Raw genomic sequence first — 27142 nt, forward strand, 5'->3', positions numbered from 1 at the left:
ACTATGCTCAGTTCATCCCCAAACGAAAGGTATTCGGAAGACAAGATCATAAAATTATGCCAGCTGACAAGTAGGAATGCATTTGTTTTCTGTATATTTTTCTTTATTCTAGATTTCATGTCCCTTTAATAACCCCACCAAACTACTACCACAAAGCTTACAGCAGTTGTGCAACAGAATCAACTGTTTTTCATATTACGTCCAGAACGATACCCAATAAAAATATATATGAGAATACAGGAGTGTAGAATGACTTTGTAAACATATTGCACTACTGAAAGCGTTCTGGTCCGGAGTTACAACCTGTATTTTAGTCCAGAGCTGCATTACCATTTCTTGATGGACAGTAAAGCTTAGTTTCTATATTACAATGCTCTGTACTCCACTACATTCAGTTAACTTCATGAGATTACTGTAGAGTCTAAAGATGCCCATACACAACAGATGAAAGTCAGCCAAACCCACTGATTTCGGTGGGACCAGCTGACTATTTAGTGCAAACGGAAGTTGCCGGAGGGAAAGAAGGAATGGGCACATTGAATTTTACATCGGTTTCCAGAGTTTTGACTGGGAGAATAGCGCTGCAGGCATCGCTATTCTTCCGTCAAAATCACCGGGGACTGCAGATTGGGGCTGTGAATGGAGTCTCTAAAGGCTGTGTGAATACAGCCTAAATTGTATGTCTTAAATTAGTTAAAAGTGGAAACAGACAAAAAGTTAAGAAGGCAGGCAAGCCCACAGACGACTCCAAATAATACGGGGATGCAAGCAATGCATGCAAATATTTAAAAAAACAAAAACATTCCTTAGATAAAGTACGTGCATAATAATATGTCAACATAGTCATATCACATTCAGACTTGGCTGATCGGAAATCTGAAAACCCAACACCGCTTTATACCCCTCACCACTTACAGTAAACAGATTACATCCGCTCATATTTCCAATAAGAAAAAACAATGAACAGAGCCATAAAGAGACAAGCCGTACGAACACAGAGAAGACAATTCAGACTCACCATATTATTTCTGTCCTGATAAGGAAAGTAGGGATAATAAAAACAAGGGAAAGAGAGATTTAGAGAACAACCTGGTGTTGACAGCACCCTAAACAGCCACGTATATCTTACTCAAGTCATACAACACAAGTTTTTAAAGGGAATATTACCCTTGAAACTGAGGCACGTCGAATTACATTGTCAGTGGGGGTCTACGATTTCATCAGACTAAGATCTATGGATTTGTAGTCAGAAAATTCCCATTGACTGCTTCTTTCTAGCCATTGGTGCAGGTCGCAGGTCTCAGGGCGCTCACCCCCACCAATGATGTGTTCTGACATCTCAGTAACATGTTAGAAGATGTTTGAAGGTGAATTTTCCCTTTAAATTTAATAGCAACTGAAGCAACATAAGGTCAATAAGAAATAACAATACAGACTGAATGATTGGACTAGTTTACATACTATTCATTTGTGCAGTTTCAATTCTACATTTATAGATAATTGGTAAATGGGAACGACCGGTGTTTAAAGGGGTTTTCCAATACTTTTTTTTATTTTTTAAATCAATGCAATGTTCCTCTATTAAGATATTAGTGCACTCTGTCTAGCTTTTTCTTGATAATAAATGGTTTTAGTAACATTACTCCCTATTGTTTACCTGGAGAGGTTTGTTTTGCTCAGTAAGTTCATTCCTCTTCTCTTCCTGTGTTTCTCCTCCCTGCATGCACTGCTCTAGTCCCAGCATGCAATGTGCATGCAGCAGTGCACTTGCTCCGCCTACTACACCCAGCTCTACTAACTTCTGCAATCCCAGTCTTCATTTTGGTGCTCTCATTCTATTACTGCTAGCACAAGCTGAAATCACTGGATATCTGCGTTTTTAAACAACACTGACCCTATATGATGATACGTAAAGTTTGGTCTTTATAATTATAAGTTTTCTAAATGTATATTAACTGTTTATACAGTCTTAGTTTTAAATACTGTATTTTATATATATATATATATATATATATATATATATAAAATAAAAAAAATTGAATTCTAACATGTGAATTGGGATAAAAGGAGCAATACCTGTGGATCGCCGCTGCATCCTGTGTCGGAGATTCACAGTGAGCAAGAAAAAACTAAAGGGAAGCAGCGCTCCTAACTAGCCATCGATGAAAAATAATTCCCCTTCATGTAACTCTGCTACCTGTCAACTGAAAAGTCATCCACCACAGGGAAAAATGTTAGTCCATCATGTCTGATTCCCAGGTGTTTCTTTGCGGTACTCCTCTGTGTGGAAACATTTTTCACTCTGGCAGCTGATTTTTCCATTGACAGGTAGCAGAGTTACACAACAGGAAAACAAATTCCCCATCATGTAACTCTGCTACCTGTGAACTGAAAAGTCATCGGCTGTTTGAAGGGGGTGCACCGCTCGTATAAGCGCTGCTTCCCCTTACTTCATCACACTGTGAATCGCTAACTAGTTCGTATAGAAGCGAAGTATTGCCTAATTATTTTTTTTGGGCTTCCAGTTCAGTTCTGAAGTGGCTTTGAGGGGCCTATATATTAGACACCCCTATGAAACACGACATTTTAGAAACTAGACCCCTCAAAGTATTCACAACAGCATTTAGAAAGTTTATGCACAAAATGTTTTACCAGAGAAACGCAACTCAATACTTATTGTCCAGATTCTGCAGTAGAAATATCCCACATGTGGCCCTCGGGCGGTAATGGACTGAAGCACCGGCCTCAGAAGCAAAGGAGCACCCAGTGGATTTTGAGGCCGCCTTTTTATTAGGCACCATGTCCGGTTTGAATAGGTCTTGTGGTACCAAAATAGTGGAAACCCCCAAAAGGTGATCCCATTTTGGAAACTAGACCACTTGAGGAATACATTGTAGTTTTCTTGGGGTGCATGCGGCTTTTTGATCAGTTTTTATTCTATTTTTAAGTGGCGTGGTGACTAAAAAACAGCAATTCTATTGTTTTTTAATTCTATTTTTGTTACAGCGTTCACCGTGCGCTATAAATGACATATTCACTTTATTCTATGGGGCGATACGATTAGGGCTCATTTACACGAGCGTATTATACGTTTTTGCAACGCGCGTCGCAGGGACCTATGTTACTCTATGGGGCCGTGCAGACAGGTACGTGATTTTCACGCAGCGTATGTCCGCTGCGTGAAACGCACGACGTCCTATATTTGTGCGCTGTTCGCGCATCACGCACCCATTGAAGTCAATGGGTGTGTGAAAACCACGCATGTCGCACGGAAGCAATTCCGTGGGACGCGCGTGATTCACGCAACAGCACTGTAAAGGATGAATGAAAACAGAAAAGCACCACGTTCTTTTCTGTTTACAAACATCCAAACGGAGTGTCATAATGATGGCGGCTGCGCGAAAAGCACGCAGCCGCGCATCATAAAGGGCTGACACACGGAGCTGTTAAGTGCTTTTTGCGCACGCAAAACGCCGCTCTTTTTGCTTGCACAAAACGCACACGCTCGTGTAAACTCGGCCTTACGGTGACACCAGATGTTTATAGTTTTTTTATGTCTTATGGCGTTTGCACAATAAAATACGTTTTGTAAACAATCATTCACTTTTTGTTACCTTATTCTAAGAGCCAGAACTTTATAATTTTTCCATCAATAAAGCCGTGCAAGGACTTATTTTTTGCGTAACGAACTGTAGTTTCGATCAGTAACATTTTTCGGTAAATGCAACTTTTTGATCTATTTTTAATACATTTTTTGGGAGGTGAAGTGACCAAACAATTGTGATTTTGGTACGGTATATTATTATTTTCTTTTACGGCGTTCACCGCGCGGGATAAATAACGAAATAATTTTGTAGTTCAGGCCGTTACGGACGCGGCGATACCAATTATGTATCGTTTATTTATATATTTTTATTAATAAAAAAGGACTGATAAGGGAAAAAAAGGGGGATTTTTTTAACTTTTAATTTCTTATTTTTACACATCTTTTTTAACTTTTTTTTTTACTTTATTACTTTGTCCCACTAGGGGACTTGAGGGCAGGAGGCCCTGATCGCTATTCTAATACACTGCACTACATCCGTAGTGCAGTGTATTAGAACTGTCAGCTATTCACTGACAGCAAGCATAGTGGGTCCTGACTTTGTCAGGACCCACTAGGCTTCCGTCGATGGCATAGCCGGACGCCTTTGTTTGGTGTCCGGTTGCCATAGTAACCATCGCCGGCCGCTATCGTGTAGCAGGCCGGCGATGGTAACTTAACCCCTAAAAACCCGCGATCTCTATAGAACGCGGCTTTTAAGGGGTTAGACAGCGGGGACACAGCGATCGGTCCCCGCTGTAGGAGCTGCGGCAGCTGCTGTACGAGACAGCAGCTGTCACAGCTCCTGCACCTGTCGGGAAGACGGCCGAAACGGCCGTTATTCCTGCAACTTCGTATACACACCGCTACACACCTTCAACCTTGCGCATGCGCAGTGTAATATACACGGCCGCTGAAGACGCAGCCACATAATTTCACAGAGCATGCGCGGTGGAGTGTGTTCACCACGCATGCTCTAATTCAATAAAGAAGCACGTGGTACGGTTACGTCATTTTTGATGACGTAACCGTACAGTGTGAAAGCCGGAAACCGGAAGCAAGGCAGAAGACCAAATGGACGGGTCTGCACAGGAAGTGCAGATTTTGCATTGCTAAGGGGACGGCGACGGAGGAGGATATACGACGCTACAGCCATCTGATGAAACGTAAGTACATTGGAAAGTTATATCTTTTTCATTGTTTTATTTAAATAAATGTAATTTTTTAGTTCCGGAATACCCCTTTAAATATTAATTTGGTCAAAAATTAATCTGTCATTCAAGTTGTAGCCTTCGATTAAATAAAACACTTATTAAAACATTTTTGGACTAAAATATAATTAGGCATACCATGAACCGATGGACTCTACGTTATAACCAATAAAAATAGCTGTTCTTTTCAGGGCATGTTCGAATGGCTTATTTTCAGGTAGAAAAATACGAGGCTGATTTTAAGATAAATCAGACTGAAAACCAGGTGTTTTTGGAGCAGAATTTAAAGCTTTTTTTAAGTGTATTTTCTAATCTTTTTTGCCATTGTCAATGGGAAACGTTGAAAACAATGGAAGGCTGTTTGCAGGCGTTTTCAAAGTGTATTTCAGAGAGTAATACAAGCATTTTACGCGTCGAAATACGCCAGAAAACAAGCCGCGTGAACATGCCCTTATCCATCAATCGATATATGATAAATAATAGATGTTTCCCATTCTAATAATTAATGAGGGAGTCCAAAGTCCCTAATGAATAACGCACATTAAAATTTTTAAGCTTTTGTGTCACTTACTATAGAAAAGCAACTTAGTGGTACACCAGGAGTAAAATTCTATTGCGACACAATCCTGTAAGGGAATATATAAGGGCCTGTTCACATCAGCGTTGCCCTTCCGCTGAGGGGTTCTGTCTGAGGTTTCCGTCAGGTTACCCCTCAACGGAAAGGCAAACTGCGACTGCGCTGTTGATTCAGTAAAAACAACGGAACCCTGTCACAACGGTGACCAACGGGAACCATTAACAACGTTTCCGTCACCATGGAGATCAATGGTGAGGGAAACGGAAGCGAAGATTTCCGTTTACCTTTCCGTTGAGGGGTTAATCTGACGGAGACCTCAGACGGAACCGCTCGATGGAAGGGCAGCGCTGATGTGAACAGGCCCTTACAGCCACAAACTGGAGGAAGACTTTGGTAAATCACTTGAAAGCCACACCCCCTTTGTCTGACTAAAAAAAAAAAAAACGATTGGCATAAAAGAAAAAAAAAAAAGAGAAAAAAAACAAATGGAAGGAAAAGTGTGTGGGTCACAAAGAGAAAGAGAGAGAGAGAGAGAGAGAGAGAGAGAGAGAGGTTGGTTGAACAAAAAAGGCAATGAGAAAGGATGTGAATATAAGGAAAAAAAAGAAGAGGAGACAGTGACTCTGGTCTTATTTTCCACCAGTAGCAATATATTTCAGTTTTATTCCAAACACTAAGATAGAGATTATATATATATATATATATGCAAAATTGAAAAAATACAAAAACATTCTCATTTATACTGTATACTTACATCTTTCTGTGCAATTCCCATCCTATCCCTCCAGTGCAATAAAACCAAATCAACTTTATCCTTGGCAAATTTTTCAACTTCTTTAGCAGCTTTGCCGGCCAACCTTTGCCATTCTGGAACTTTGTTAAATTTGCCATATTGATCCTGTTTTAAAGGGAAAAAAAATAGTAGGTAATATATAAAACCCTGTAAGTAATGTAGCAACTGGTTTTGGAAGTACGTGGCTAGCAATTGTAGGAACACTCCAGGAAAAAACTGATACACGGTTATGCCTGGTGAGGGAGGTGCACAACTCAGACTCAAAGAACACCAAAGATAGAGGATCTGCATTCCCCATTCAGGCCCTGCAATAGACATAACACAGAGCACCAATTTCTTCTGGAGTGGAACGATAACACGAGGCCCATTTCTCAAGTCATTTTTTTATTTTAGTGATCTTGATTGAAAGCTGCTGGCTGACAATCAATTATTCATAGATATTTTTTTGTTTTTTTTATATTAATTATTCATAGATATTTAATCCAAAAATCCTTACAGAGTTATTCCCATCACACAAAGCCATCACTTTGTGATCTGTAAGGGCCTGGCTGCTGGGATCCCCAATGCTCCAGAGATTGAAGGAGCTTTAGCGCTGCGGCCCCTACACATAAGCACTCCTGGCCCCACGCTGTGCAGCAGTTCTCTGCATAGCCAGTGGCTATGAGCATTGCTGTGCAGAAAAAAAACACAAAAGGGGACGCATTGCTAAATTAACGCTGCGACTTCTTCATTATCAGGATCGGTGGGGGTCCAGACAGTTGGACCCCTACTGATCGCAAGGTGATGTCATATACTAGCTTTGTATTATGGAAATAACTCTTGATAACTATGATAAGGTTAAAGTGGCCTAGGTGACATTGGTGTTTGCAGTGTGCGGTCGCCATTTTCTTGTGTGCTGTATATATTTTCAGTCACTGGCGTTCTTGCACCTGCATACACGTTTTGTTTCATTTTGCTGGAATGTGCTGTTCAAACTTTATTGTTGTTTATCTGATTCATATATGTGGGGTTAGTGACTGCCTCCATTTTTTGCACTCCTCCCATGCTGGTTCCTACCATCCCCAGATATCTGTAGGCTTGGTCCCAGTTCTGGGTGTATGGGTAGAGAAGGTTCCCACCTATAGAGGACGCCTTGTCGTGGCAGGTGGGCTCACACAATTTGATCACAATGCGCATTAAGAACCTCCCTATTGTAAGTAGATTTAGCAGTAATGCATTTTTATTTATATTTAGCGGCATAGGTGACATTGGTGTTTGCAGTGTGCGGTCACCCTTTTATCGTGTGCTGTATGATAAGGTTAAAGCTATTAATTGTATTACTTCAGTGGATGCTTTTGCACACTTCAACCTCAGAAAAGGGTGCACAATAAATTTGGGTGTGATCAACGATTTATAGTTTTAAAACAAACTGTTGTTAACGTGACATGTTAGCAAACAATATTTTGTGGAAGACTGTGTAGTCTCACTTGTGTCCAGAGTGCACAGAGAATACAATCAAAAAAATGCACAAAAACTTACAGAAGCAATTTTCAGATTATCCCTGATGTGCATTCGGTCAATATCTTTTTCTGGAACAGGATCCTTACTATCCAGGTACACCAGCAAACCTGGGGGCTGGGAGATCAAGCAAACCATTTTAATACAAGCTTAACACTAGGAATCATGAATTTACTAGTCAGTTTAGTCTAGAAGCATTTTGTTTTCTGCAGAAACCCTTAAAATGTTTACAATACTTCGCGTCAACGTCCACTTTTTAAATCCATGCGGTTGTTAATGTCCTAATATAGCTTTATAGCGGTCAGAGCGCCAATCATAGCTGACAGTCAGACAGTATATATCATATTGACAAGGGGAATGGGAATGCTCAGTTGTCAATTTATTCATACATTTCCAGGATATATAACAGAGGAATGTCACAATAGTTCTAAGAAAAGATTGGGGAATACAAGTATTTACTAAAACAAACAGGTCAGTAGAGCCGTCAGTTTCTCTTTAAAGGACAAGTCAGCTATCCCGATATGTCCGTTTCAGCAAATAGCTGCAATTTCCCATACTATAACCATTCTGGATTATATATTCTTACAACTCTGCGTTGTGTTGTTCTTCTGTTTTTCCTTCTATAAATGTATGAATACATTTACAATTGGGGGTTACTAGTTGGGGGTGTGTCCCTGCACACTGACAACGTTCAATTAGTGCTGTTAGTTTCAGACTATGTAGTGACACTCCCCTTTGACAAGGGGAATGGCAACACCCAGTTTATTAATAAATTCCCAGGAAGAATAACAGAGGAATAATAGTGCATTGTTCTAAGAAAAGATGCTCCAGCATTGTTATTTCTTTGGGAATACAAGTTTTTACTAAAAACAGACGTGTCAGGAGAGCAGACAGGCCCCCTTTACTTTGTTAATGGGCCTACTGGCATCAAATAATCACGTGCTCATCACCTGAACGGTCCTTGGTTTACGCACAAACCATAATTAGAAGAAAAGAAGAAAAAAAAAAAAAGCCATAAAAAGATCTTTCAACTTCAGCTAGTCTGTTTGTCGATGGTTACCAGGCTGCAGATTTATTTCTATACTGCAAAATTAGAAAGATAATTGAAAAACCCAAAAACACATTATACAATATACAATTATTAATTGTGGACTATATAGCCTATGTTAAAAAAAAAATGTATGGCTTCACTTAAATAAAAAAAAAAAACAACAACTGGATTTAGGTCAGAACCTTGTTAGCAGATAAAAGGCTTTGAGGGAACCATACGTTCTAAGGAAATTTAGAAAGTATGGTTCCCCTTTTTTTTAAAATTGGTTTTGTAGACAATTACTAAACAGTCTTTCCTTTTTACATACCAAAATACGCTTCAACAAATGTAAAGATGTTGTGTTATCTGCAGTCCATAGGCCAACTAAGTGTCTACTCAGCTGTCTGGAAAGAAATAAAAAGATACATTTCAGATACATTTTAATGTTCTTGTTTTAAACAAATAACAGCTAACCTAAACAACAGAAATACAGCTGAATTTTGTAATTTTAACCCCTTAATGACCGGGCCATTTTGCACGTTAATGACCAAGGATTATTTTTTGTTTTTTCACGATCGCATTCCAAGAGTCGTAACTCTTTTTTTATTCCGTCTATATAGCCGTATAAGGGCTTGTTTTTTTGCGGGACGAGATGTATTTTGTAATTGGACCATTTTTAGATGCTTATAACATATTGATTAACTTTTATTAACTTTATTTTAGGAGAGAATTGAAAATAAGCAGCTATTCCAGCATTGATTTTCACGTTATAAGTTTACGCCGTTTACTACGCAGCGTAAATAACATGTTAACTTTATTCTGTGGGTCGGCACGATTACGGGGATACCAAATATGTAAAGGTTTTATATGTTTTTCCTACGTTTGCACAATAAAAACCCTTTTAGAAAAAAATTACTTGTTTTTGCATCGCCGCATTCCAAGAGCCGTAACGTTTTTATTTTTCCGTCGATGTGGCCGTACGTGGGCTTGATTTTTGCGGGACAATGTGTAGTTTTTATTAGTACTATTTTGGGGTACATAGGACTTATAGATTTACTTTTATTTTATTTTTTATGGGGGGAATGGGAGAAAAGAGAGAATTTTGACGTTGTTTTTTGCGTTTTCTTTGGACGCCGTTCATCCGGCGGTTTAATTAATATGTTCATTTTATTGGTCAAGTTGTTACGAACGCTGGGATACCATATATGTGTATGTGTGATTTGTTTTGACACTTTTACTAAATAAAACCACTTTTTGGGCCAAAAAAGTAGTTTTATTTGACTTTGACTGTAATTATTTTTATTTTTTTTTCACAAACTTTAACTGTTTTACATTTTTTTTTTTAGTCCCACCAGGGGTCTTCACTATGCGATGTGCCGATCGCATATATAATGCTTTGGTATACTTAGTATACCAAAGCATTATTGCCTGTCAGTGTAAAACTGACAGGCAACCTGTTAGGTCATGCCTCTGGCATCGCCTAACAGGCAGATGCTGAAGGCAGACCTGGGGGTCTTTGTTAGACCCCCGGCTGTCATGGAAACCCGACGGCGACCCGCGATTTGTTTGCGGGGGCGCCGATCGGGTGACAGAGGGAGCTCCCCCCTCTGTCAAACACATTAAATGCCGCTGTCACTATTGACAGCGGCATTTAATGGGTTAAACTGCCGGAATCGGCGCGCGCTTCGATTCCGGCAGTTGCAGCAGGAGCCAGGCTGAGTATAACAGCCGTGCTCCTGCCGCTGATCGCGTGGGTACAGTCTCAGTACCCGCGCCATCACAGGATGGATATATCCGTCCTCCTGTGCGAACTAGCAGCTGCTGAGGACGGATATATCCGTCCTTCGGCGTTAAGGAGTTAAGTGAAATTATAAACAAAAACAGTACAATGACAATAAATATGACCATAGTAACCTATAAGGGTTGCACTCATTCCACAATATAGAAAAGTAGAGACATGATCACACTCTGGCGGACATGCTCATATGAGTTGTCCAGTGTAATTAGATTAGCCAATTTGTGGGCATTTCCATTGTTTTAAGGCTATGCTTTGCATAGAATTGATATGATACATAAGCGGACAAAATAAAAACCCATAAACTCACCTATTTGTGAGCATTCTTTGATCGACACTTATTGTAAACATAGCTGTGTGCAAGTGTCGGGGTAAGGCACCTTCACTGAGAGAAAGTTCCTGCATTTTTGTTGCAATTTCTTTGTCTGCTTCCTAGAAGATTAAAAGGATATAAATCACAGTAATTACATGTTTGAGCCAGAAGAATTGTCTTGGAACCAAAAAAATCCAGCAGGCATTTGTTCCAAATTTCTACCCTATGTTAAACCTTGACCCGTCAATATTTTGTTACATTTTTGACGATACAGAAGAACCCAAATCTAAAATAGTGTTACTTTTCCACCAGTTCTGACCATCATATATGAAGGCAAGGACTTCATTGACAGGAGCAAAGAAATCTTGCATGCCACTCCGCGCCCCCCCCAACCATTAATTTAGGAAGCGTTAGCCAGGGAAGGATTTCAACAATGGCTCCTTTCCCTGCAGCATCCGCTACAGGATAAATGTAGTATTACATGAGACCAATCAAATGAATAGCCAACCATGGATGGAGAGGCTTTCTGCTTTGGCTTTCAGAGATTAATCCCGAGCTGGGGACCATCAAGGGGTTGTCAAGACAAGACAAGCCCTTTAAAGAGGCTCTCTCACCACATTATAAGTGGCCTATATTGTACATGATGTGATCGGCGCTGTAATGTAGATTACAGCAGTGTTTTTTTATTTAGGAAATCGATAATTTGTGACGGAGTTATGATCTATATTAGCTTTATGCTAATGAGTTTCTCAATGGACAACTGGGCGTGTTTTACTTTTTGGCCACGTGGGCGTTGTACAGGGGAGTGTATGACGCTGACCAATCAGTGACCAATCAGCGTCATACACTTCTCTCCATTCATTTACTCTGCACATAGCGATATAGCTATATTGCTATGTGCAGCCACATAAACACACTATAACATTACTGCAGTGTCCTGACTATGAATATACATTACCTCCAGCCAGGACGGGATGTGTATTCAGAATCCTGACCACTTCTGTAGCGTCTCTGTGATTTACAGCATAGCAGGCGTAGTCTCGCGAGATTACGCTGTAAACGGTCATTTACAGCGAGATCTCGCCGTGCTGTGCTATAAATCACAGAGACGCTACAGAAGTGGTCAGGATTCTGAATACACATCCCGTCCTGGCTGGAGGTAATGTATATTCATTATCAGGACATTGCAGTAATGTTATAGTGTGTTTATGTGGCTGCACATAGCAATATAGCTATATCGCTATGTGCAGAGTAAATGAATGGAGAGAAGTGTATGACACTGATTGGTCACTGATTGGTCAGCGTCATACACTCCCCTGTACAACGCCCACTTGGCCAAAAAGTAAAACACGCCCAGTTGTCCATTGAGAAACTCATTAGCATAAAGCTAATATAGATCATAACTCCGACAAAAATGATCGTTTTCCTAAATAAAAAACACTGCTGTAATCTACATTACAGCGCCGATCACATCATGTACAATATAGGCCACTTATAATGTGGTAACAGAGCCTCTTTAAATGGAACAATGTAGGTAAAACGAATACGCTAAGCTATTCCTAGTGTAAGGCATGAGGCAGCGGTGCATGACACAGAGATTACCTCTATGTTGTGAATCCTTTTGTCATACACCATCCCCTCAGGCCCTGAATAAAGTATAACACATCAGTTTTGCCCAGAGAACAACCTAACTACACAGTAGATTAGTAAATAATCGTTTTACTACTTTACTATTCAAATCCATAAATATTTAATTTGGGTTATTAAAGCAATCCAAAACATTTACACATTATAATAACATACAGTAGGTAGACTTACTTCAATGATTGCCTTCATGACTAAGCCAGCTCCCTTTACAATAGCCATGGAAGGGTGCTAAAATAAAGACGGAAAAACAGATCAGTTTACCAACAATCAAAATCTAAAACCAAAAACATTGGATACATGTAAAAATAACCCGTGTTTAGTAGGCAGTACAACACGCTTTCCGTACTTTAATCTACTATATGCTCTTAAGAATGGTAAAATTGTTAGATGCAAGAGAAACAAAATAAAACTATAAATTCATAATACCTGAAAGAGTTTGAAAAGCGTTCGACCATTTGATGCTACCATCTCAAGCAGCATATCAAATTGCTGCCCTTCCGTTGTCTCGCTGTATGGTGCGCAGAGAGCAAACGTGAGGAAATCCAAGAGTGAACTGATAACCAAAGCTCCAGACCCATAATTCTACAAGAGAAATAAAACACAATATTATAACATTCATTCAAAAATCTCAACATTCAATAATAAAAGATAATTTTCTGGCACTTCTTTTCACCTTAGAAGAAAGGAACAAATGACAAAAAAACAGGGTTAACCAGGTCATGGGGCCACAACTTTATTTACATATACCATATATTTTCTATATAGGAAAACCAGGCCTGGTCGAGAAAGTCCAGCAACAAGTACCTCACAGTAGCATACCGGTCACCAAAATGTGAGAAGATTCCTTATCCAATTTATGGTTGTTTTGGCACTGGGAGCAGGAACCCACAAGTTATGGGGAACATAATTAATACATGAAAGTAAAAGAATTAACCGGTTAAGGACTAGGCTGTTTTACAGCTAAATGACCAGAGCAAATTTCACAATTTTGCTATGCGCTTCTTTAGATGACTATAACTCTGTAGGTGAATAAAGTTCATCTTTGAATTTTACACTCTTTTTAAAGGACAGATAGGGCTTTGTTTTAGTGGCATTTGTCAGTATATATCATTTTTATTTTTTTCTCTAAAGTGGGCAAAATTGGAAAAAAATGCAAGAATTTAGCAAATGCGTCAGTTTAGGCTAGTATTTTTCACACACGGTATAGTCCACGGACAAAATTCATCTCCTTTCACATTCTTCCACTTCTCCCGTGCATGGGGATACCAAATATGTGTGCCTTATTCGCTGTGCGGGCATGTGCCAGGGCTTGGCATAAAAGGAGGCTTTTTGGCCTTTTCGGTCCAGGAATTTTGCATTTGATTTTAGAGCCGCATACTGTTTTCTGGGGGGCCTAATGCTGCTGAAACATTAGAAACACCCCATAAATGACTTCATTCACACAAGTAGACCCCACAAGGTTTTCTTCAAGGAGTTTATCATATTTTTAGCAAGTCCAGTTTTCTTCTGAAAGTTTCTTGAATAAGATGGAACAAAATAAAATCAGCACTTTTTTAGCAAATGCGTCAGTTTAGGCTAGTATTTTTCACACACGGTATAGACCACGGCCAAAATTCATCTCCTTTCACGTTCTTCCACTTCTCCCGTGCATGGGGATACCAAATATGTGTGCCTTATTCACTGTGCGGGCATGTGCCAGGGCTTGGCATAAAAGGAGGCTTTTTGGTCCAGGAATTCTGCATTTGATTTTATAGCAGCATACTGTTTTCTGGGGGGCCTAATGCTGCTGAAACATTAGAAACACACCATAAATGACTTCATTCACACAAGTAGACCCCACAAGGTTTCCTTCAAGGGGTTTATCATATTTTTAGCAAGTCCAGTTTTCTTCTGAAAGTTTCTTGAATAAGATGGATCAAAATAAAATTAGCAATTTTTTAGCAAATGCGTCAGTTTATACCAGCATTTTTCACACACGGTATAGACCACGGTCAAAATTAATCTCCGTTCACATTCTGCCACTTCTCCCGTGCACGGGGATACCAAATATGTGGCCTTATTTATCACATAGAGATGTAGGAGGGCGGAGGATAGAAGAAGATTATTTCACATATCGCTTTTTTTCAAAGCTGGTTTTACAAAACTCAACAGAGTTTCTATAACACTTCCAAAATATCTGCTCTTGAAGCAGAAATCCCAAAATATTCATCTAGGGGTATAATGGGAATTTTTTTTTTGGGGTTTTCTAAAATAAGAAATTGCAGGTTAATGCAAATGGAGCTCTCCAGCAGATGAACTTTAGAGAATATGCAAACATGACATCCACCCCCCACCCATTCCCTCCCTCACCCTTGGAGTAAAATCATGGGAAAAATAAAAACGTAATGTAGGGCAAATATATTTTCAACATATTAACTAAAATCTAATAATTCAGAACAGTGTGGTATTTTTTAAAACATGGCTCAATGCACAGGCCTGGTTGCGAGGGACATGAGGGACAGAAATATCGGGAATCTTTGCGGTGCCCGTCTTTTCTGCAGACGCGGCACTTTTTCTGAGGGTTGCTTCTGGTTGCTGTTGGGGGAATCCGACTGATGAAGTGTCTTTCAGTCAGTCGCGTGACATCCTCAGACTGGGGGCATTCTCGGGTGTCCTGAACATCAAAAATGAGGCCTTCAATAATTTTTTCCTGGAAATCCAGGTATGTGTCTCTGCCTCTGTTTTTTTTGTAGAGCACAAATGAATTGTGGATGGCCACCTGTAACAAATAAATGGCCACCTTTTTGTACCAGGTTTTAGTTTTGCGTTTTACTAAATAGGGCTGTAAAACCTGGTCGCTTAAATCCACCCCCCCCATGTACTTGTTATATTCGGACACGCTCACCGGTTTGTGCTTGTCCGATGTTGCCCCTCTTTCCCTCACTGCCACTGTTCCTCCGGTATGAATCGTGCTTAGCACATACACGTCTTTGCGATCCCTGAACTTGACCGCCAGCAATTCTTCAGATGCATAAGCACAGGAGTCCCCCTTTACCATGCGCTTCCCCACTAATTGCTGTGGAAAACCAATTCTGTTTTTGCGCATGGTACCACATGCCCCAGTCCTTGCAGCATGCAAATGCCTAAACAGGGGCACACTCGAATAAAAATTGTCGCAGTACAGGTGGTACCCCTTGTGAAGCAGAGGCTGCATTATCTCCCACACGATCTTAATGCTGGTGGAAAGATCAGGGGGGCATCCAGGAACATTTATTGTGCGGTCCCGCCCTTCATAAATTCTGAAGGCGGTGGTATATACTGACCCGCTTTCACACAATTTGTAGAGCTTAACGCCATATCTTGCCCTTTTGGAAGGTAGATATTGGCGAAAGCTAAGTCTGCCATGAAAGTTGAGGAGGGATTCGTCCACACTTACATTCTGCTCAGGGGTGTAGAGTTGCAGAAATAAATTATTCAGGGAATTTATTAGCGGTCTTATTTTGAACAACCGATCCCGGTTTGCATCGGTACTTGGGGGGGCCTGTGCGTTGTCATTGAAGTGGAGGAACCTCATTATTGTCTCATAACGAGACCTGGGCATTACTGCAGAATATACTGGGGTGGCTTGGGCGGGTCTTGTTGACCAGTAAGACCTAATGGAGGGCTTTTTGACAATACCCATATTTAGGGTGAGCCCCAAAATTTTTTTTAATTCCTGCAAATTGGTGGGCGTCCAATCTCTGGCATGGGTGGATGAAGGTTTCTGCCTTATATATTGCGTGGCATATAAATTTGTTTCGTGGACAATCTGATTTAGGATGTCGTCCGTTATAAATAAATGGAAGTAATCCATTTGGACAAAATTTGTATTGTCCACGGTTATGCCAGGAGTGGCTGTAAATCCGTGGATTCTAGGCCCAAAAGATGGGGCAGGTGCCCATACAAGAGCCTGGACTGGAGGGACCAGGCTGTCCCGTGCTACAGCGCTACTTGGCCCTGCGCTTTCATGTTCTGCAGTTTCGACTGCATCAGGGACAACGTCCCCTGAAGATGAACCTGAAGTGACGCTGTCATCGTCACTACCTAAAACAGGTTCCATCTCGGACGCCATCTCTGATGCGGTCTCCGACTCAGACCACAGCATGGCGTATGCCTCCTCGGCGCTAAACAACTTCCTCGCCATAACGTAACTAACACTAACACTAACTAAACAATTTTTTATTTTTATTTTTTTTATAAAACACAAACTAACTGCTATATATATCTACACTACCGCTAACAAAAAAATAAACCGCTATTGCTATATTATATATATGTGGATATATATATAATTATATACTCCCTACCTGCCTATTCTAATAGAATAAAAGAAAGAAAGGTAGATAGATAGAAAAAAAGATAGATGGATAGATAGATTGTATAGATAGATAGAAATCTATCTATACAGAGAATGTTTTAGAGTGTAACTGTATTTTTTTGTAACTGTAACTGTAATCTTCTGGCAGCAATTCTCCCGAGTCTCTTCTTCTCCTCAAACTGAAACAATGTTTGAGGAGAAGAAAAGAGGCAGGAGATTTACTGCCAGAAAAGTCAAAATAAAACAAATGTGGTCGCTGTGATAGGTTTTCACAGCGACCACATGTTCAGGGACCATCAGATTGGTCCCTGATACTCTGCCCAGTGCCCAGAGCTGTTGGTAACAGCGTGGGCACAGGGCTGTGTGCACGCGATCGCGTGCACACTGTTTTATAAGCAGAAATGCATGTGATCGCTGTGATTGGTTGTCACAGCGATCACATGTTCAGGGGCCAAAAGATTGACCCCTGACATTCTGCCCAGTGCCCATGGCTGTTAGCAACAGCCAGGGCATAGAGCTGTGTGCACGCGATCCCACGTGCACAGTCTCTGAAGTGCGGCCGTATATATACTATACGCCGGACTTTAGAGACCCTGACCGCTGGCCGTATAAATACGGCCAGCGGTCGGGAACCTGTTAAAGGTGTTTTTTTTCCCAAAAACAGCACCATTATTGTCCAAGGCATGTGTCGGATATTGCAGCTCAATCCCATTCATTGAGGAGAGAAAGGGAGAACAGCAGAAGGAAGAGGTCCATTTAATCATGAAGGCTCGTAAGTTGCGGAGGAGACCATAATACAAGGACGTAGGTCTCGGACATATCAGGAGTAACACAAAGTTCCTGAGAGAGAGATACTTCAAACAAATACATACGTGGGTTGTGGAGAAATTTGAAATGTACCCTTTTGACTAAAAGTTACTCTTTCATTCATTTAGTAACCATCAAACCATAGTGCCGACTGTTACCAGTTAAAAAAAAAAATATTGCTTGCCCAGGGTTGAAGAAAAGGGAATTATTTGATCATGTGAATTAACAAAAATAAATTTCACTCATACATTACAAAATATAATAAACTAAGAAATTCACAATTTTACAGCTTAAAATTGTGAAAGTGAGTAAAATGTGTTTATGTGACTCCATTTTGAAAGTATGGTTATGTGACTCCATCTTGCATGGAGTATCCATCTAGTCTTAAAGAACCCATTTTGTGTTTGAAGAATCATCTGTTTATTTAAGGTGTCTGAATAATTACAGGTTATTATTCCTTAGCTAATGTTAAGATTCCTTGTTATGGAGAATGTAGCTAAATATTTACCAGATCTTTTCAGTCTGCCGTCCCATATTGTCTGGGAATACAGTTTCTTTACCATTGTTGTTATGGTGAATAGGCTGGTGATATGGCAGCTGTGGGGGTCATAATGACCAATCAGTCCATGTCGTGGCATGTTATGGGAAATTGTAGGCTTACATGTAAAAAGTCTCTCTTGTGATTGGCTCAGCACGAGCAACTCCCCATTGTATGTAATTGGCTGAGATAGCGCCGTCACATTGTAAATAATTGGCTGACCTCAAGCCTATTCCCCTTTTGAAAGATATTATTGTAATTGCATTTTTATCAATAAAGTAGAGAAGCATATTTGTGGGTATACCAAGCATTGTCTCTGTGTCTCTTACTTCTCTCCGATATATCGATATAACTAATAAATTTGGATAAGTGTACTGGACGGGTGTCAGTTGACACACCAACCCCTAAACCTTGAGTCAAATATATATTGGCAAGGATTGCGTCAACAAAATCCTTCGTTCCCATATCAAGAGGCTTTTAAATGAAGAAACAATTACAAAGGTGTAGTAATATCCTTGAATTTTATATGTCTTAGGAAGGGACTTTAAATAAGTCTTGACTTTTAGAGCCAATTTAAGGACTACATTTGACTTTCCACAGCTAGTGAAGGACGCTTGCCGAGAAAAGCAAATTATCTTAGAGAAAGTCTATAGCCTGTCTAATCTGTTTTGTTCATGAAGAGTGGGAAAGCCAAAGTAAAAAAAAACATTACCATGTGCATCAGCGTCTGGTTCCGTTTGGGCTTTCCGTTCATCCATTCCTTCAGAGATACAGATGAACGGAAAGCCGAAAAGAAACCTATAGCTTCCGTTTGCATTACCATTGATTTAGATGGTAATTATTCCGTTAAGTTGGTTTCCGTTTATTTCCGTTTCGTAAACTTTTACTAAACATTTTTTTCACGGAAACAAGTGTTAGTCGGCTACGCTATTGTTACTGCTAAAAAAAACGGGAACTTTACGGAACAGAAACAAACGGAAACCAACTGCAATGGAAGCATTACCATTGAAATCAATGCTAATGCAAATGGAAGCTATAGTTTACATTCGGCTTTCCGTTCATCTGTTCCTCTGACAATGGATGAAAGGAAATCGCAAATGGAACCCGACGCGGATGTGAATAGGCCCTTAGAGTTGCAGTGCTTACTTACCACATACGAGTTAAATTTTTCTAGTAAGTTTTCCAGAAACTTTTTGGAAGAAAGAAGGGATGCTTTGTTCAGTTGCTCTTGCCTTAAGTCATAGTCGTCATGCATAGGCTGGAGAACAAAGGGAATAAAAAACAACATTGGACAAGGTATATGCAGATTAAATATGAGAAAAACCTCGAAAAGCCAAAGTCAGCTATGTAAATCCTACACTTAAAGTAAGACTACAGATAGCGTGTACAGTCATCAAACGTAAAATCTAGCATGTGTGTAATAGCGGTCTTTTGGTAAATTTTGCTTATTTTTCAGTTTACCTTTACTTTGTGCAAAGGAAAATTGTATACTCTGAATCCATCTACAACCAGATAAGGCTCTGATTGCATTGGCATCGTGGTTTCCGATTATAAAACATACATCATATGACAGACGCCAGCGCGCCCGACAAACCCCATTATAAAGGGGTTTGTCGGGCTGTCCCTTGTTTTGACAGGCAGAATAGTGCTACAGGCAGCGCTATTCTTTCTGTCAAATCTGAAACTGCAACGCAGACTCCAAATAGAGCCTCCGATGCAGGTGTGAACAGAGCCTTAGCTGCTGCTGGCGGACCTTATGGCATTGTGTACCATACCACACCAAGAAAGTCCAGCTTATTAACACAAACATCCAAATAGACTTTTTATTATATGAATACCTAAAACTTCAGTTAGATACTCATGTTAATGTGCCGAGCAGCCGGTAGTTTTTAGCTTATCAGACCCGCATATATGTGTTTGTTTGCTTATGCATTCACAGCGGATTTGCACCTGCCCATATACTTCACTTTGTTGGGGGGGAGGGGCTAACATTGCATCTCAAAAAAATCTGTTGATCAAGAGAAACCATCAACAAGCAGGTTAGCTGCTACTGACAGATCTTATTATAGCTTATTTATTTTAATTAAGGTTTGTGTACCATTAACACATGAGCATCCAAAGAGCCAAACCGGCTGACAGCCCATTCCCATCAGGAAACCAGTATGCACTTAATTTATACCCATAATAAGAATACCAGATAAGCCAACTAAAGCAACTTCTTGACAGTTTTCAAAAAGGTTCAAGGCACAGCAGCCAAAATAAACATATGTGACCAATGTGATGCTGCACTTATCACACAAAAACTGCAGAGTGAGAATTTTGTTAAACACACAAAAAAAACGGTTTCATATGATAAAATGTGATCTATATATCACAAGTTTCTAGGAGTGCCAACATTTTTCCATGAGAAACAGACATAAGAGAATTTTCTACAGCAGCATAACTAAGGCAGATAGCAACGCTTGATCACATGCTTTTACACATTAGACTAGCATAAACACATTGAGTATTATTCTAAAATTTTATAACACGCAGACTTCATGGCTTCGCTTTTAAAAGGAACCATGACAAATCTATTTTCATTCAATTGACTCATCATGGGATGTGTTAAGTTTTCTATCAGGTTTTCGTTATTTTGCCCGAAATCTAACCGAACAGAAGTGCGAATAAAACAAGCACAGAATAAAAATACACACTGAAGTAAAATAAAACAAAAAAAGTTGCACAATTAAGGCTTCGTTCACATCTGTGTCAGGGTCCTGTTCTGACGGAGTTTTCCGTCAGAACAGGACACAGACTGAAACAAATGGAAACCATAGGTTTCCGTTTGCATCACCATTGATTTCAACTGTGAGTCCCGGTGGCAATGGTTTCCGTTTGTCTCAGTTGTGCGAGTGTTCCGTCGTTTTAACGGAATCCATACCGTAGTCGATTACGCTATTCATTCCGTCAAAATGACGGAACCCTTGCACAACGCAGACAAAACGGAAACCATTAGCACCGGATCAGTCACCATTGAAATCAGTTTGTGTCAGTCAGGGCACCATTCTGATGGAAAGCACTGAAGGATCTGGGTGTACTTGTAGATCATAGACTAAATAACAGCATATAATGTCAATCAGCTGCTTCTAAGGCCAGCAGGATACTGTTGTGTATTAAAAGAAGCATGGACTCGCGGGACAGGGATGTAATATTACCACTTTACAAAGCATTAGTGCGGCCTTATCTAGAATATGCAGTTCAGTTCTGGGCTCCAGTTCATAGAAAGGATGCTCTGGAGTTGGAAAAAATACAAAGCGCAAATAAACTAAGGCATCGTTCACATCTGTGTCAGAGGCTCTGTTAGCGGCCTCCGTCGCAGATCTGGCAGGGTTTGCCGGGGATTACCGGAGACAGCATGCTGTGCTATTGCCTGGTAAAATCAAAGACAACCTAACGGGAAGTTGGCAACCAGCGGTGTCTGTTGTGCAACGGTTCCGTTACTCCCTTGTTCTGCTCCTCTGACAGGTGTGAACCCAGCCATAATAAGTGGCATGGAGTATTTTTGTTATGAGGAAAGATAAAAATAAGTACATTTATTTAGCCTTGAGAAGCAACGTCTAAGGGGGACGTGATAGATCTAAATATATTAATGGCCCATACCAAAAATATGGTGATAAGCTGTACCATGTACAATCCTATAAATAGCCACGCGGAACTCCCTCCTTCTGGAGAAAAAAAAAGGTTCAATCCTCAGAGAAGACAAGCCTTCTTTACTGTATGAAGTGTGACAATCTGCGGAATAGCCAACTGCAGAAGGTGGTTTTAGCAAAAAAACACATAATGGAAAGTCTTCGATTATTTCTTAGAACAAAAGTAACACCAACGCTTATGTAAATGTATAGAATCATTTGAATGTTGATCCAGTCTGATCGCCACGTGGGACCATGAAGGAAATGTTTCCCTTTTAGGGCAGATTGTGTCATGCCTTATGGGTTTACTTTTTCTTTCCTCTGGATCAATAGGTGGAAATAAACTTATAAAATTTACCCTACTCCTTACCTTCACCCATCCCCTGGTTGAACTTGCTGGACAAGTGTCTTTTTTTTGCGACTATATTAGCTAGATGTAACACTTTTGCATAAGTGCATATTCAAATACTCCTTTTTCCATGAATTAAAAAAACAAAAAAAACATTTGGGTGAAAAGAACCATAAGACAATGATATAGAACCTTCTATCATGCAAGGAAATTATAATTATTTACAGATGATAAAAAGTTAACCATGAATTGTAAAAACTTGTCTTGCAAATCAAACTACTGTTCTGGTTCTTGTGATTGAAAGGTCTAAAAATAAAAACCATAAAACTGGGAAGTTAAGTCACTTTGTCATCAGCTAAATTCAATGTTTCAGGCTATTAACTATTTAATTGGCCCCATTGTACTTATTTTACCACTAATGCACTTCATGGGGCAAACTTCAGGCAGGGAGGAATAGCCAAAAGATCATCACACAGAGGTGATAAGATTTTATACAATCTATAAATCCATGCACAATTCTATTTTAAACTGAACCTGTCTGTCATGAGAGCATTTACAAGATAAATCCCCAAAATGTTGGATTTTATATTACATCTTAAAAAGAACATGAACATGCTGCTCTATCTGTAGGCAGCATGTTATACAGCAGGGGAGCGAAGGCTTTGTTCACATCTGCGTCAGACGTGAACGGAACCTAAGCAGATCAACATGTCGTTTTGTTGGAAAAGATTCAGTAGAACGGCTCATTGGTTGATCTAAATTCCTGCGCCCTCTGGTCTTAGAAGTCCATTGGGCGGTCCTACTCAGTGATTGACAGCTATCTCTGTATACATAAGCAAATCGGGAGGCTGTCAATCACATAAATATCAAGTGCAGCCCAAAGTTTACAACCGCATACATTAATACAGCACATTAAGCAATCCCTGTTTAAAGACATGATTCACCATTGTCAAGTCAAGTATCTTCGAACTATAAATGAATGGTTAGTTCACCATAAGAGAGCACACAAACACTTACACACATAAGTGCACATAGCATGTCAATAGCAGCATGGGTCACACCATCATTATTCCTCTTTAGAGCTTTCACTACTTTCACTCCCAGACGTTCTCGAAACCTTCAAATCAAAGAAAACACTGGTTAACAACATAGTCACCAATGCAAGGGAGCTCAACACGCTCAACATAGTCTGACTGTGTCTATGGTACTTAATTTTAACACTTCGATATATACATATGTCTATATATTATAATTACGTACAGGTAGAAATGTGAAGACACCAGAGTCGGAGCTATTCAACAATGAGGTCGTGCAGCTTATTGGCAGTGCCCTTTCAATGATAAGGTTATTATGTTTGAGATGAGAGTACGTAATGGAGTTCATTTACTTCAGCATTTCTGACCTCCAATTGCAGATCAATAAATAGCAGGAAACGCCATATCATTAGGTCATAATGGCTGAACATTTACATTACTCCACTATGTAAACTAAAGCTGCCTATAGCCGTATCCCTTGATAGATTGCATCCCCGATATGAGAATTTCGATTCCCTTTTGCAATCAGACTGCTTATCGGGAAACTGGCATGCATGAACTGATATTTTCCTCCATATGAATGACTCTTTCCAATAGGTTATAGCATTTGCATTGCCCTACATGTCTTTCTATCAGACAACAGAGGTAGATTACTTAATCCGTAAAAATGTAAAGCAAGAACAAGAGGTGTTTCAAAAAGTGGAGCAGATTTCCATTGGTGGGATCAAACGTCTCAAGTAACATATATGTAAAAATGATTAACGCCATAACATTTCGATCATTAACATACACCGTCATCTTAAAGGGCAATCTCATAGAGTTTAATAAATTAATCTGTCAGCAGGAAATGTTCTGAAATAAAAAATGAACCATTACTCGACTATTAAAATGGCCTGCCGATCCCTTTAAGGTCAATTTAACATGTCCATATTTATGGTCATATCTCTACCTGTATTTTCTTGTCAAAACTGGGGCCGTATCCCAACAGGGGGACTTTTCAACTACATTCCTTTATTTTAAAGGTTTATTTTTTATCTCAAAGTGAAGGCATTGTGCTAGGCTCCTGAGAATGAAGGGGAAGCAGCACTGCTTTAGCGATGCATCCCCTACAATGTAGGGTTGTCACGATACCAGAATTTGGACTTCGATACCGATACTTTGTGTAGTATTGTAGTATATAGTATACTCGATACCGAAACAATACTTTCCCAACAATAATAAAATTTTAAAAAAAGGGAGTTCTTCCATTTTCTGATGTGAGGCTTGTGGTGTGATGAGTTTTGAACCTCTGTGTGCCTCACATTAATAGTAATTAACCCCATCATGTTCCTCACAGTCATAATGGACAACATTGGGTTAATGTGTGAGGTACATGGTGGGGTTAATTCATATTCATGTGAGACACATGGAGGTTCAAACTTCATAATACCTCGTGCCTCACATTAGTAAGTGAAAGAAAGCAGTTATTTTTTTACAGCGTAAACATTATAAATGACACTATAAATTTGTTATTACAGTCGCGACTATACCAAATGTGTATATTTTATGTATGGAGACTTTTATTTTAATGTTTATTGTAAAAAATGTGTGTATTTTTGTTTTTTTTTTAAACTTGATTGTACTGGCATATTCTATATGCCAGTACATTAGCCTGTGCACTGATAGTACACAGGCAGTTGTTGGGACATACCTAAGCATGTCCTAACAGGAAATATGGTCAGACAGCCCTGGGATCCTTCAATGGACCCTGGGCTGTCCGCCCATATATGGTATGTCCCGCGATCGCTTCACAGGGATTCCCTGTGACACAATCCAAGGCGTATGCTTGAATACTGCAGTCAGCTTTGATCGCAGTATTCATGGGAATAGCGGCGGCGATCCACGGTTTCTCTGATCTCCGCCGTTAGAGCGCGGCTATGCAGGTAGCTACAGCTCGGCCCCCTTCTCTTGGCAGGGAGTCCCGCTGGGCAGGGAGAAACATTAGTGGCTGCAGTGCTAAAGTACAGCTACAGCCCCTACATTCTCACGATCAGTGGGGGTCCCTGAGGTCAGATCCCCACAGATTATAAAGCGATGGCATATTCTAGCGATGTGCCATCGCTTTATGAGATAGGAATAACCCCTCACATGTAAAAGACCACTACTATGAAGGCGATATATTGCCCTACTCCTAGCAATTTTGTGATATACGGTTTCGCATGGACTTCAGGGGTGTAGAATGGCACCCAACATGCAGTTTTTATATACAATACTGCATACATAAATTTCATTAGGAAGCAGTTAATGTTTTGTAAGGTTTTTCTCTCCCAAGTTCTTACATCAATTTTTTTTTCAGCTATTTTAGTTTTAACCATTTTATCTTCCAGTGTTTTCCAAAATTCACAATGGAGAATGCAGACTTCATAGCACCTTGTGATGTAGGGGTTATGCCTTTTTTTTCTTATCTATCCCTCTGGGGAAGAAAACTATTTTCAGGTGTATTTTTGGGTGGAAATATTTTTTTAAATTTATGACCAATATACAATTATACCCATGTTATGAGATTTAATCAATTGACCACTTCGCCCATGACTCATTCCGTCGATATTAGTACAGTAAGGTGAACTCTAAGGAGGGCTAGATACCTTTGTGAAAAGTATAAAATATTAGTTAGCATTAAAGTCCAAGTAACACATCTGACTGCATGTGAGGCCTCAGGCAGCGAGTATAGTAGCAGAAAACGGATTTTCTTCATGATACGCTCCTTACTTTGGTAGCTGAGTAAAGGCCAGGAATCCGGCTTTTGAGGCCACTAGTCGCCTGACTGCCTGAAATTGGCTTTCCAGCTCTGCATTAGACGCGGTCTGCTCTCCTTCTTGGGAGAGCAAGGAGGTTATGGCGTTATTAATTAACTTCTCCTTATTTTCAGAGAACAGGCCCTGTACAGGAATAAAACAAAAAAATGTCAGCTACAAACAAATGAAAAAACAAAACAAACTACCTGCAAAGTACACAAGCGCAAATAAGGAGGAAAAACTGATATTTTTTTTTCCTATTCTCCTCTATATTACATCACCTGTCATAAGACAAAGGCACAATAAACAAGGGGATCTCTCTCTCTCTCTATCCCTCTCACAAACACCCACTGAAAACGAATGGGTGCTAAGGATATATTGGAGTATAATAGGCTGCTGCTATAAAATCTCCTTTTCAGTTCGAAGCCAGGCTAGGAATCTGTAAGCAGTATAATGAAAGCTCTTAGCACCCATTCGTTTTAACTTTAGCTTATCTCAATATGCCCATGTTTAAAAGGGTCTCTCTTTCATGATAGAGTTGCTCACAGTGATAGTTTAGGAGAAAATCTAATAGGACTAAATACACACCAGGTGCTAGGGATAAAGCGAAACACAACAAAAGATTTCTATTGACTGGTACAATAAGCGGAGGATGAGACAGGCAATGACATCATATGTTGTAAAATGTATGATCATGTTGTAGAAATGGGAGAGAGCATGCAATTTCCGAGCTGGAGTATATATTTCTGATATTTAAAAAAAAAAAATACATATATATATTGAAAAGGGAGTTAAAGGCTATGTACTCTTGAAATTGATAGTTTTTTTTTAAAATAAAAATGTCTGTGTTTGGTGCAACTTCCTAAATACGTTTTATGAAAAATTATTTTTACTTTTTGAGATACAGTTACTTTGTATCCTGTATACAGAGCAGCTGTATCTAGCGCGGAAACCTGTATCCGTCAGGTCAGCGGCATTGACGGGTTGGGTTGAGTGTCAGTGGATCCATGAAGGATCAAGTTGTTACCGATCACATCTAAGTACATAACTTAGATGTGATCGATAACAGGTCGATCCTACAAAGCAGCTGTATCTCAAAAAGTAAAAATTATTTTTAATAAAAAGTATTTAGAAAGTTGCACCAAACACTGAAAAAAAAAAAACACACAAAAAAAAACCCAAAACAA

General features: G+C 39.8%; 1 protein-coding gene across 2 annotated transcripts in view; it reads right to left on the reverse strand.

The window, feature by feature from the left end:
- The window catches only part of DNAJC13 (DnaJ heat shock protein family (Hsp40) member C13), a 165031-nt gene that overhangs the window by 67356 nt on the left and 70533 nt on the right, over positions 1-27142 (reverse strand). For both annotated transcript variants that reach the window (XR_012847729.1, XM_075827118.1), the window contains exons 12-20: positions 25930-26099; positions 23165-23264; positions 19278-19385; positions 12873-13028; positions 12618-12674; positions 10797-10918; positions 9020-9095; positions 7683-7778; positions 6126-6269 (exon numbers count right to left, since the gene is read on the reverse strand). Coding sequence is in view for 1 of the 2 variants with exons in the window: in XM_075827118.1 (XP_075683233.1) it covers positions 6126-6269; positions 7683-7778; positions 9020-9095; positions 10797-10918; positions 12618-12674; positions 12873-13028; positions 19278-19385; positions 23165-23264; positions 25930-26099 (1029 nt within the window). In the remaining variant the exon portion in view is untranslated. The remainder of the gene's footprint in view (positions 1-6125; positions 6270-7682; positions 7779-9019; positions 9096-10796; positions 10919-12617; positions 12675-12872; positions 13029-19277; positions 19386-23164; positions 23265-25929; positions 26100-27142) is intronic.

The sequence above is a fragment of the Rhinoderma darwinii genome, chromosome 5 (genome assembly GCF_050947455.1).
Source record: "Rhinoderma darwinii isolate aRhiDar2 chromosome 5, aRhiDar2.hap1, whole genome shotgun sequence".
NCBI classification, from domain to species: domain Eukaryota; kingdom Metazoa; phylum Chordata; class Amphibia; order Anura; family Rhinodermatidae; genus Rhinoderma; species Rhinoderma darwinii.